General features: G+C 41.1%; 1 protein-coding gene across 5 annotated transcripts in view; it reads left to right on the top strand.

The window, feature by feature from the left end:
• Positions 1-13,500, top strand: part of mettl24 (methyltransferase like 24) — a 161,522-nt gene that overhangs the window by 51,600 nt on the left and 96,422 nt on the right. For all 5 annotated transcript variants that reach the window (XM_008121062.3, XM_062980040.1, XM_062980028.1 and 2 more), the window contains exons 3-4: positions 8,883-9,022; positions 12,332-12,560. In XM_008121062.3, coding sequence (XP_008119269.2) covers positions 8,883-9,022; positions 12,332-12,560 — 369 coding nt within the window. The remainder of the gene's footprint in view (positions 1-8,882; positions 9,023-12,331; positions 12,561-13,500) is intronic.

Raw genomic sequence — 13,500 nt, forward strand, 5'->3', positions numbered from 1 at the left:
GTGACTCTTAAGGCAAACGTTATCAAGGGGTTTTCCTTGGCAAGATTTGAGTGTGTCTTGCTAAACATCATCCAGTGGGTTTCCATGGTAAAGCGAGGATAACACACTTATTTCCACCCCCATAAAACAGGAGGAGTAGACAACTCAACTCTTGTGTGAACAGCAGTTAAAAGAGAAGCTAGTGACTCTGGGTGAAACTGGAAGACAAACTGAGAAAGGTGCTTTTTCTCTTTGTGAGGATCATGTGGGCAACTTCCAGAGCTATAAGGAACATGTGTGGTTTTAAAAATTATTAAAATTTAAAAAATACTCTTCTGGGAATGAAATTAAACAAAGTGCATGCTTCCTGTGCACCTTGTTTTAGAGAGAAATGAGACACTTTAAAAAACCCTGCTGACAAGCCACATGCAGCCTATGAGTTATGTGCTGCCTGCTGTGCTCTGGAAATCTGATGGAGGAACAATAGCTGCTTGAGTGGATTTTAACCTGTGAGACTCCATTTCTGCTCATTAAATAGAACGTATCCTATAAAAACTCCATCAGCCTGCACTGACTTGTTCCAGTCATTTACAGAATTTTGAGCAGATGTTTGCACCCTGGGGTGCTCACTGTTTAGGGAATTGGGGTGCAAAGGAGTAACAGTTATTTTTTGTTAGTGCTTGGTACATACTCAGGCACTTGCTACTTGATTTTTTAAATGATACCCCCAAGGTCTTGTGCTCAAACCTTGACCTATACATTAATTCAGAACATTTTTAATCTTCACGGGATAAAACCACCCCCTTGCACAAGCAGAAATCTTTGCAGGAGGGATATGAATAATCAGGTTCTGCGATCCCTAGCAATTCTAAATAACCAGAAAAATATATCTTCTGTGTGATATTTAGGAAAAGACAGTTTGGTGAGGCAGAAGCATTATTTGGCCAAAAAAAAAAAAAGAGATTTAAAATCTTGTAGGTAAAGGTAAAAGTAAAGGTTTTTCTCTGACATTAAGTCCAGTCGTGTCCAACTCTGAGGATTGATGTTCATCTCCATTTCTAAGCCAAAGAGCTGTCGTTGTCCGTAGACACCTCCAAGGTCATGTGGCTGGCATGATTGCATGGAGTGCCGTTACCCTCCTGCCAGGGTGGTACCTATTGATCTACTCACATTTGCATGTTTTCGAACTGCTAGGTTGGCAGAAGTTTGGGCTAGCAGCGGGAGCTCCCCCTGCTTCCCGGATTCAAACCGCCAACCTTTTGGTCAGCAAGTTAGCAGCTCAGAGGTTTAATCTGCTGTGCTCATAATCTTGTAACACTACTACAACTCCTAGGAGTCCATACCAGTACTGAACCATGATAAGTAAAATGGTGTCAAACTGTGTTAATTCTATAGTGTAGATACACCCTTAGGTAAAAGTCCAGAGTGGATGCATTGTATGTTGAGATGGAAAACACCACTCCCAAACTGATAATGGAGCTGCCCGCTGCCCCTGGTGCTGGGAGATGGGATAATCCTCATTCTTATCACAAACTCTCAAGAGATTATGCCTGAGGTACTGAATACATTTGTGGTTAGTTACCATGCAACCAATGTTCTTTGCCAGTATCAGCCCACCTAATGATTCTGAAAACAACTATCCCAATGGTTGTATTAACAGAATTCACCTGATTCCTCCACCATCTCCCAGTAATTTTTGATACAAATAGAGATTGTCCCATTCCCTTAATAATCTCCTTGTCTAGGTAGGCAGTAGCTCTTGTTACTTCAATTACTCCATAGCTGGCAATGTTATCAGTTTCTCTTAATTTTGCTGCAGTTTAATTTCTTCTATAATTATGGGACCTCCTCTCTGTTATGTATTTTCTGTGTTATGTTAGGGGAAACTACCCAAAATACAATACAGCAGAACATCCAAAATATAAAAACAGGATACTTATGTAGTTGAGCATTCAGCTCACAGCAAGCAGAGCGTGAAGTGCCATGTGGCTGTAAAGAATTTAGAGCTTAGGATGCAAAGATCCAGAGTTCAATCTTTATAATTACAAAAGGTTTATTTACAAAAATAATATCTACATTTCTTAATGGTTAAAAAACTGAGTCAGAGCTACACTCATCCCATCTCTCCTAAGGTTCAAAAGAGAGGGAAAAATTTCAATTCTCATCTCTCCTGATACACAAGCAGAGAGAGATCTCAATACATACAGCACACACAGTAAGATGCGAAAGTAGAATTCAGAAGTAAAAGCTTGCAGTAGAAAAGTAACCAATCAGAATGAGAGCAGAAACAGAAAGGAGAGAAGAAATTAGATACAGTAGAGTCTCGCTTATCCGAGATAAACGGGCTGGCAGAATGTTGGATAACCGAAAATGTTGGATAATAAGGAGGGATTAAGGAAAAGCTTATTAAACCTCAAATTATGTTATGATTTTACAAATTAAGCACCAAAACATCATGTTTTACAACAAATCGACAGAAAAAGTAGTTCAATACATGGTAACATTATGTAGTAATTACTGTATTTACTAATTTAGCACCAAAACATTGCAATATATTGAAAACATTGACTATAAAAACATTGCTATAAAAGGCAATCTGCACTGAATAATACAGAATGTTGGATAAGCGAAGGTCGGATAAGTGAGACGCTATTGTACATTCCAGCTATCATTCAGGACACATAGAGGAAGGGAAACCCTCAGCCTATTCTAAAGCTAACTAACTACTCCTCATTGGGGACTACAAACTTGGGCAGTGAGGGGTTGAATTCCAACACTCTACACAATTTAAAATCAATAGTTATTGGCATCATTCTGTAGAGAAAGATAAGAGCACTAAATTCTTACCCACCCTTTATTAAGGCTTCAGAGCTCCCAATTCCATGAAAGTGGAATAAGAATGAAAAGCTGAGGCGTGAGAAACAGCCACAATTGCATGAAGCCCTTCTAATGCTACTCCTCCCAGTACAATGCAGTCATAATGCTTAATCTTTATTAATAATGTTTTTTCAGTTTGCTTATTTAAAGGGATTAAGTAGTGCCTGCCTTAGCTAAGGAGGATTTCTTGTTTTCATTTTGGCTTGTTTACTCATTTCACAGAGATAATATTTTTGCAGATTTTTTTCATGTTTACAAAGTCTGATAGAAATTTCCAGTAATTACTGGAAGCCGGTGGTTTCCATGTCAGGAAGGAAGGGAGAAACACTTTGATTTGGTTTTTAAAACTTTAAAGAATATGATCAAGGGGCTAATCTTTGTGCCTATGATAAGTTTAACACTTGGGATAGCTTTGTTAAAGCCCAGACCAAAATGTATTCACCACTCCATTGTCTGTAAATAAGCTGTGTTATATTTTGTGTTGTTTCAAGACCAAGCATGTCTTTTGTCACCATTGCAATATTCTAGCCATAATCTGGGGAAGTAAGACTGGAAGTGGTTGATATCCCTTCAGAACATGGAGGGAACCATTGCTGTCTTATTAATATAACTTATCACAATGATAAACAATAATTGCAGTACAATTCAAAAACCTGATAAACACAATAACTTAAATTTTAGTATTCCTTTGAACTGTATTAAAAACATGAATGTGTGTTGTGTGCAATCACTCTTTCAAGCTTCTTTTCATCTTCTGCAAAAACATGAGGGCAGTGAATACAGAAGGACATTGTTCTGTTTGATTTCAGATGCCAATCAGATGACTGAACAAGACTTTCAACAGTTAGGTATAAAAAACCTTTTTCTTTCTGATTATCTTAAGTCACTACGATTTTTTTTTCTGTGTCTGGAGCAATTTGAGAAACTGCAAGTCGCTTCTGGTGTTAGAGAATTGGCTGTCTGCAAGGATATTGCCTAGGGGATGCCCAGATGTTTGATGTTTTTATCATCCTGTGGGAGGCTTCTTTCATGTCCCCACATGGGAAGCTGGAGCTGACAGATGGGAACTCACCCTGCTCCCCAAATTCAAACTGCTGACCTTTCCTGCTTCTTGCAGGGGGTTGGACTGGATGGCCTGTGAGGTCTCTTCCAACTCTACGATTCTATGATTCTATGATTCTATTTTGGTCAGCAGCCTTGCCAGCACAAAGGTTTAACCCATTGCGCCATGGGAAGCTAGATCTGACAGATGAGAGCTCACCCCGCTCTCTGTTCTTCAGGTGATTCTATGGTATCCTTCTCACATATGTTACCATAGAGTCACCCCGGATGACCTAGTAAATTGCTAGAGAGGATACCTATCTGGAAATTCGCTATGTCCTCCTGGGCAACTCTATGGTATGCTGGGAGAAGTCAGGTAATTTAATGGTGCTTGGTCTTATCTATAGTTTCAGATAACCCCCATGGATACAGCAGTCTTACTGTAATTGGGAAGAGCTTAATAGCTCCAACTCCTGTCCGAACGTATCTCCCCCTATGAGCCTACGAGAACTTTAAGATCATCTGGGGAGGCCCTGCTCTTGATCCCACCCGCCTCGCAGGTGCGTCTGGTGGGGATGAGAGACAGGGCCTTCTCAGTGGTGTCTCCTCAGCTGTGGAATGCCCTCCCCAGCGACATCCAGCAGGCTCCATCCCTTCTGGGGTTCAGAAAGAAACTGAAGACCTGGCTATGCGCGCAAGCGTTTAAAGAATAAGTCTTTACTCGCTTCGACTTGGTCTGGAATAAAGATTTTTGTACAAGGTCTGGTGGACGAATGGCATAAGCACTTTGCACTATTTTAAATTTTGTATGTTGTATATTATAATTGTTTTAACTTTTTTAATGTTTATTTTATTGTACTATGGTGTATTGGCATAAATTGCCAGTCTGTAAGCCACCCTGAGTCCCCTCAGGTGAGAAGGGCGGGGTAGAAATGATAGAAATAAATAAATAAATAAATAAATAAATAAACATAAGCAAAAGAACAGCGGATATAGATAGATTGGAACACATAAAATGCACGAAAAATATGGATGGGAGAATGAAATGTGTGTGTATGTGCACAGATTGTTCAGATTCCCAAATTTATCTTTTTTCCTTGGTTTGCTTGTGTGTTTGGCCCTTTAGAATAGCCTGATTCCCTTCTGGAATTTGAGTTCAGTGTTGCTTTTGTGTCTTCTGTATTGAACTGGACAATTCTTAACATTATGTTGTACCTTCTGTGGCAGACAATCCTGTTGTGTGTGAGTCCTAGACAGGATTACTGCATTGCATGCTTACTTAAAATGTGTTGAGCAGAGAGCTTGGACATATGCTTAATTCTCATTTTCTCCGGGCGGATTTGTTTAAGCATATCCACTAAAACAAAATGAATGGATTGCAGCATACATATAAGTACTTTAATGAGCTGGAATCTAAATCCCACAAAGGATTTTCTTTTCCTCCAGAGTGTCTTTACCACAGATAAAAACAAAAACAAATAAATAACCGTACAATGGTATCAAGAATAAGAACAGATCAGTAGCATATAAAAGCAACATGAGGCCAATTTCATCAGGGAATAAAATTGTTAAAAGGCCTGGGAGAATAAATTCCACTTTGCACAACACCGACAGTCGGTCCTTTAGGTTCTCCTTCTCTAAGCAAGGGGTTTATGGGAGGAAGTCCACTGTGTTGGGGAATGTATAGCTTTCTTAGAAGTTTGTTTTGCGTATCTCCTTTGGTCAGATTTCACAGGAATACTGTGTCCAGTTCTGGGCACCGCAATTCAAGAAGGACATTAACAAGCTGGAACGACCAAAATGGCCAGAGGGCTGGAAGCTAAGCCCTATGAATGGTGGCTTCAGGAGCTGATGAGGCAAGCTTGTTTCAGATGCTCCAGAGCAGCGGTTCCCAACCTTGGATCCACCACTTGTTTTGGACTTCAGCTCCCGGAAATCTCAGCCAGCTTACTAGCTGTTAGGAATTGTGGGAGCTGAAATCCAAAACACCTGGATGTCCAAAGTTTGGGAACCACTGTTCTAGAAGCCAGGACAGAGAGCAATGGATTCGAATTGCGGGAAAAGAGATTCCATCTAAACATTAGGAAGGACCTCCTGACGAGTGGAATGTTCTGCCTCAAAGTGTGATGGAGTCTTCTTCTCTGGAGGTTTTTAGACAGAGACTGAGAGCAGCCACTGAGAAGACTCTCTCCTATGTTCCCAGCAAATGTGCCAGGGATGGTGACAGTAGCATCTCTAAAGTTGGTGTCACCCCAGTGTATTAACTCATGGTGTTACCCTCAGGCAGGTAACCCCCCTTCATACCTTTGGTAATTGGGAGCCATTGGCGGGGATGTATTCTTGATTGTCATCCCTCTTCCATTCTGTGTGGCAGGAGGGCCCTTGTGCATCCCTATGAGGCATGGAACAGAAGGATGAGGATGCCCCTGTCATCCTTGCAGCAGCTCTAGATGCCTTGAGTAGTAGCAGGCAACAGGGGAATGGGGAAAAGGGAGAGGACAGCAGAAGTAGGAGCAGCAGTGGCAGCAGGGGGAAAGGGGTGCTCGTATGGCAGGACCAACCTACAGCCATCAACGGTTGGAGTTGCTATCTAGCGGAGGTGTCTGAGTCAGTGCAGGGGAGCAACCGGGGGCTCTCATGGCTCACCCTCCGTACCCACCTTATGATGTCATTGCATGATTGTGGGACTAAGAGAAATATCAAGAATGTAAAAATCAAATAGGTTTACTTACTTACTTAGGTGATCCATTGTTGTTTGAGTATGATGGCCTTCCAAGCGTAGTGTCTTGGCGGTGCTTACATAGGTGACTGTAGAACCCTATTCTTGACTCACATGTTTTTCCACATTGAGGACATCGGTTTCCAGGTGGAAGGTGGTCCTGGTCAGGGTTGGCTTGGCGCACCTTCCTCTTGGCACGTTTTTCCCTTTCACCTTCCATTAATGCCTCTTTGAATTCCACAGCACTGCTGGTCTCATTTAGAGCGCTCAATTTAGAGCGCTCAAGGGCCAGAACTTCCCAGTTCTCGGTGTCTATGCTACAGTTTTTAAGGTTAGCTTTAAGCCTATCTTTAAATCTCTTTTCCTGTCCACCAACATTCTGTTTTCCATTCTTGAGTTGGGAGTAGAGTAACTGCTTTGGGAGACAGTGATCGGGCATTCGGACAGTGTGGCCAGTCCAGCTGAGTTGATGGCGTAGGAACATCACTTCAATGCTTGTGGTCTTTACTTTTTCCAGCACACTGGCATTTGTTTGCCTGTCTTCCCAAGAGATCTGCAGGATTATTCGGAGACAATACTGGTGGAATCGTTCCAGGAGTCGAGTGTGACGTCTGTAGACAGTCCATGTTGCACAGGCGTATAACAGGGTTGGGAGGACAATGGCTTTATAAACAAGCACCTTGGTATCCTTACAGATGTCCCGATCCTCAAACACTCTCTGCTTCATTTGGGAAAATGCTGCACTCGCAAAGCTCAGGCGGTGTTGTATTTCAGTTTCAGTGTTGACTTTTGTGGAGAGGTGGCTGCCAAGGTAGGGGAAATGGTCAACATTTTTGAACATTACACCATTAAGCTGTATTTCTGGCATTGCAGAGGGATTGGCTGGTGACTGCTGGAAGAGCCCTTTGATTTTCTTGATGTTCAATGAGAGGCTGAGCTTCTCGTATGCTTCTGCAGAGGTGTTTACAGTGGCTTGTAGGTCTTCCGAATCCACATGGACTACATCCATCAGCATATTGGAGTTCTATAACAGATGTTGTTGTTACCTTGGTTTTGGCTTTCAATCTGCTGAGGTTAAATAACTTGTCATCTGTTCGATAGATGATTTCCACTTCGGTGGGAAGCTTCCCATCAACAAGATGAAGTATCATAATGATGAAGATGGAAAATAAGGTTGGGGCAATAACATCCCTGTTTGACACCTGATTCCAGTGAGTGATGATGGGGCAGAACTGGAAGACCCTAGTCACAGACTGATACGTGGGCAGTGGATATGGATTCAGTCGTTTTACCTCAAGGTCCAAGGCAGTTGAGTAGTCCAGAAGCTGTATCCATGACTGAGCAGCCCTTTTTAGGATCTACTCTGCTCATCCCACATGGGGAAGGGGCTAGAAAAGGTGCCCTAAAAGGTGCTGCCTCTTATCCCTTATCAGATGGGTTTATATGTTTTTGGACTGTAACCCCTATTGTCCTTCACTATTGAGGCTAGGGCTGATAGGAACCACAGTTTCCCAATCCATACCTTTTTACTAACATGTGCCCAAAATGGATCAAGAAATAGCACAATTGTCAGGTCACTGATATGAGTGAATCCCAGCAAGTGGTCCCAGCTATTTTGCAGCTCTGATTGGAACTAACTAGTTTCTAGAAAGTCTTTCAAAGGTAGCCTCACAAATAATATATTTTGTAGTAATACATATGGCGTGTCTCATAGCATGGGTCACTGGAGAGTTCTCAGTCTTGGAGGGCCAGCGCTGAAATAGCATCCTTAGCTGATGGAAGATACTTTGTGGCATAGAGGCCACCTGGACTTGTAATGGCAGAGCTAGATTCATAATTGATATGAATCCAAAACTGCAGTCCATGTGACAGGGGAATAAGATACTACTATTTCTTAACATCTAACATGGAACCTAATTCAAGGCTTGAAAGAAAAAAATAAATTGGTTTTTGGAGTTGAGGGAGCTGTTCCTTAAAAAAATGGATTCTGTATATAAGATTCACTGGAGTTCAATTATTTGTCTTTCATGTTTACACTGCTCTTCTGTCAGGCTTCTTTTGATCCAGCACATCCTTTCTTTTGCAAACAAACAAGACATAAACCCAGCAGCCATTTTCTCCCCCAGTTTGTTAGCCATGGAAACAGCTAAGCCATTTCCTCTGAGATATTGGGCTCCTTCTACTTTCCCTGTGAACAAACAAAACAGGAGATGTGTTACAAAGTTTATAAGGTGGAGTTGAAAGAAACACTTTAATGTTTTAACAGATTTCATGCCATCGTATGAACATGAAAGAGCTGCCAGAAATCCCTGACAGCCCGGCTAGGCCCTGGTCAGTCTGCCTGGATGACAGATTTAATTTGGTTCATCAAATCCAAAAGAAGCAATGCCGCCTGTATTCGCTGGGGTAAGTGTCTCTTTTGAAGGGAGAAAATTAATCTCAAATTCAGTAATCCCAAAAGGTTTGATCTTCAAGTATTCTGCTACTAATATTTTAAGCTACTAGACTTGGTTGTAGTTATTTAGGAAAAGTCTTCTTTTTCTTCTTCTTCTACTACATTGAGTCGTGGCACCTAAATTGATATCAAACTGCATTGATTCTATAGTGTATATGCACCTGTAGTTAGTTATTTTCTGTCCAAAGCATTGCATAAATAAATAAGTATAAAACTGATAAAATAAAGGGATCACAACCTGCTAAATAGTTTTAGACCAAAAACAGGCAACAGCAACTGCATTGTCTATAGCTTTAAACAGTTCCTCCTCTGTGCATGAGGCAGGGTTGTTTGTTCTGCTCCACAGTCGCACAGGGTGGAGGATTCTTCTAGGTAGTGCCATAGTAGATTACCTGTAGTTAGTGAACAGAGTGACTTTTAAGGAAAGAGAAAAAACACCCCAACAGAAATCCAAAATTTATGTAGTTTAGAGTTTGTGCTACATACAAATTCTCTACCTTTTCTTTCTTTTTACTGTTTGTGTAAGATAGTATAAAGGTATGAAAGCATGAAAAACTGGACTATCCTTTTGAAAAGCAAACACAATTCTTAGTTGGAAGGTAACAGAACAGAATTTGCATACTCCAACTTACCTGGGATAGTAAAAAAGACCTGCCTTTTTTCAAGGTGCTGTAGGAAACCAAGTTTTAATGCATTGCTTTTACATACATTTTATAATACAGTAATAATAAATAGGAGCCCCCAATGGCACAGCGCATTAATGCTCTGAGCTGCTGAACTTGCGGACCGAAAGGTCGCAGGTTCGAATGTGGGCAGCGGAATGAGCGCCCGCTGTTAGCCCCAGCTTCTGCCAACCTAGCAGTTCGAAAACATGTGAATGTGAGTAGATCAATAGGTACCACTCTGGCGGGAAGGTAATGGCACTCCATGCAGTCATGCCGGCCACATGACCTAGGAGGTGTCTACGGACAACGCCGGCTCTTCAGATTAAAAATGGAGATGAGTACCTACCCCCAGAGTCGGACATGACTGGACACTAAGTCAGGGGAAAACCTTTACCTTTATCTAATAATAAATAATTCCACTCCATACATTTAAATTGCTGCCTCCTTTTGCATTTTGTCACTTGTTTTTTGAAGATATACTTTGGAGGAGCACTGCATCTGTCTTCCATTAATAGTCTCTTATGCTGAAAAATATAGAAGCATGTTGAAAATACTTTAAAGAGCAAAATAAAAATCCCAGCCAAGATTCGGATAAATTAAGTATGTACACAGGATGTGTATGTTTGTAGTTTTTGAAGAATTACATAGCAATCAACTTCTAATTCCCTGCAACTCCAAATTACTGTCTTTCAGAGACATTGGCGCAAAATTCTGTTTTTTTGGTGTGTGATTGCATTCCTAGCAAGTTTGTGCAGGATAAAATCTCCTTGAAATATGCTTCTTATCTAATGTATTTTTATTTATTAAAGAGGAAATGAAGACCAGCTGGTTTTTTCCAGGAGGATCTCTACAAAGGGACTAAACATTTCAGAATATGAAACAAATAGCTCTGAAATAAATCTGTGTAATGTGTTCAATGAAACATAGAAACTAATGTATTATTGCTTATGATGATTAAGGTGAAAACCAAAATACTTTATAAGAGCATGAAGGAGCCAACCCAGTGGAGGCTGCACCCTCTGAGAATCTTTCTTATTACTCCATGCATAAGGATGCATGAAATTCTCTGTGATAGATTCATGGAGGGTGGTGATACTCTACAGCCTGCTAAGACATTGCGAAATGTCTCAAGGCATCCAATTGTTTAGGGATTCAAAGTCCTTTCTTAATGTGAAAATTATACTAGTGCTCCTTTTGAAATAGAAATAGGAGTACCAAAAAGCTTTAGCCAAGTTTTAAAATTCTGAAATTTCAAAATCTCCATAAAACTTTCTATGAAGTAGTTTTTTTTAAAAAAAACAACTACTTCATAGAGTAGTAGAGTGGGGTGGATGGGAGGATCGTATTGGCATTGCAGAGTTATAGGAATTTGATACTACTTTAGGCTCCATGGCTCTATTCTGCACAACTGTATGATTGGTACTTTAGGGAGTTGAATGGAAAACTCTGCTACTTGGTTCAAAGGTACAAAGTAGAGTTCACCAGCAGAGACATCTTAAGTACCTCCTCAAACTAATTCCAGGATACATGGGGATGGAGCCATGCCAGGTGAAGTGGAATCAAACTGATCTAACTGTATAGTGTGGATTCCCAGGTGCACAGATATGGAGGTTTCTCATTCTTAGGGATCACAATTTGCTCTGAAGTTTTGACTGTAGTTTTTCTTTCTGTCTCTGTAGAAATTAATGGGGTACTGCTCCATTATCTGGGTGGAGGCCTCAAGGAGGTGCAAGAGAGAGAATGATAGTCTATTCTAGGTGGTGGAGGGTGGGTTGAAGTAGCAAAACTATTTCTCCCTGTTTTCCTGTTATTCCCCCCCCCCCCCTCGTATCCATGTCCCTGTTGTGGAAACAACCCTCATTTATGATATGGGGAGGGGGAGGGGGAAAACCATCAAAAATGGGGGAAATGGTTTTCCTCCTTCAACTCCCCCCCCCTCCGGCAAATGGACTATCCTAATCTCTCTCATGCCCCCTTATGGCCTTTGCCTGGATAATGGAACAGCACTATTAGTAAAGGTAAAGGTTTTCCTCTGACATTAAGTCCAGTCGTGTCCAACTCTGGGGTGTGGTGCTCATTTCCATTTCTAAGCCAAAGAGCTGGAGTTTTCCACAGAAACCTCCAAGGTCATGTGGCTGACATGATTGCATGGAGCGCCGTTAACTTCCCGCTGAAGCAGTGCCTATTGATCTACTCACATTTGTATGTTTTTGAACTGCTAGATTGACAGAAACTGGGGCTAACAGCGGGGGCTCACCCTTCTCCCTGGATTTGAACCACTGACCTTTTGGTCAGCAAGTTTAGCAACTCAGCAGTTTAATCCGCTGCGCCACCTGGGCTCCTTTCAGTACCATTAATGGAAGCCAATTACATTTGTTGGGAGAAAGTGAATATAATAATACAAAATGTTATGCAATGATAGCAAATTAAATAAAGACACTGCACTGACAAGTACTTTTACATTTCATACTTAAAATACCTTTATGTTTCAGAATTGCTATTACCTGCCTCAAGCCCTTTTATAGTAAAAGGTCAAACATTCTACTGCTTGTTTTTTTTTTTAAGTTACTCTCCTTTACTTTTACCTTTGTTAAGGCTGGGTAGTGATGACAATGAGTTTGAGATCAGCATGGCCAACAGTGGATGTGAGGTGCACCGCTTTGACCCCAGTATCCAACCGGCACATGTACGGAAAGGACAGCGTCTCTGGTACCACCGCCTGTCCATAGATTGGCGGGATCCCAACCCACTGATTGCATCTCATAAGCTTCGTGCCAACACAAAGAAGCTTGGCACCATATTAAATGACTTTGGACACCACAAGGTAAGGCTTCATATTTTAAGCTTTAGCTTCGTGAGGCAATAGGGGAGCCATTGTGTTCATAAGCTTTAGTGTCCAAATCTCCCTATACCCCTCTGATCTTATGTACTGCCTCTAAAATTCGAAAGAAGATGATTTTAAAAATTGCCTCAGATATCACCACTCAAAAATGTTGGACTAATTACCATTTTCTATGGGCCATGAACCCCCCCCCCCCCCCCCGGCATCCAAATGTAAAAGAAAGCATTCAGAAATCAGAGTTTCAAACAAAAAAGTTACAGTACTTTGGGCTGCTATTATCCCATATTTCCAGCCAGCTTGGATGCTGTAATGGTTGAAAATTAGCCCTTGCCACAGTTACCTACCCCAATCTGTGTTATCAATGCCAGTCAAATGTTTATGAATGCTTTTTTGCATTGGCATGGCAATACAACAGTGTAGATGTTGATATCTATGAAATTAATATTTAGTGTTCTGTTGTGGATACAGAACAGTCTTGGAGGAGCACAAAAGGGGGAAACAGTATCGAAAACAACGGATTAAAAATCCTTCTTTGGAATATCTTTTTTCCCCTTTGTTGGAGAAGTGATCATGCCAGCTCTAAGATCATGAATAGTTCATAAAACTAACTTTCTCAAGCTCTGTTAGTCATGTACATCTTACAAGATTTGCTATTAGCGTTCTTTACTGGTTTGTAAGACTTTGCCTTGATGGAAATTGTACAGTGATTCTAAATAAAGAAAAATATTTTCAACTGCAATCGGAAAGGAGGATTATAAAGGGATTGTTTGTATTCAGGTTGCTAATTTTTCTCCCTTAATGACACCAGTAGCAGAAACATTTTGGCTTGAAATGGGCAGTCGTGGCTCTTCTGAGCTTGCTTAGCATCCTTTTAGGGAATTGCAAGCGCAGTAGGTTTCCACTCACTTTTTGCCAGCGCGTA

The sequence above is a fragment of the Anolis carolinensis genome, chromosome 1 (assembly GCF_035594765.1).
Source record: "Anolis carolinensis isolate JA03-04 chromosome 1, rAnoCar3.1.pri, whole genome shotgun sequence".
NCBI classification, from domain to species: Eukaryota; Metazoa; Chordata; class Lepidosauria; order Squamata; family Dactyloidae; genus Anolis; species Anolis carolinensis.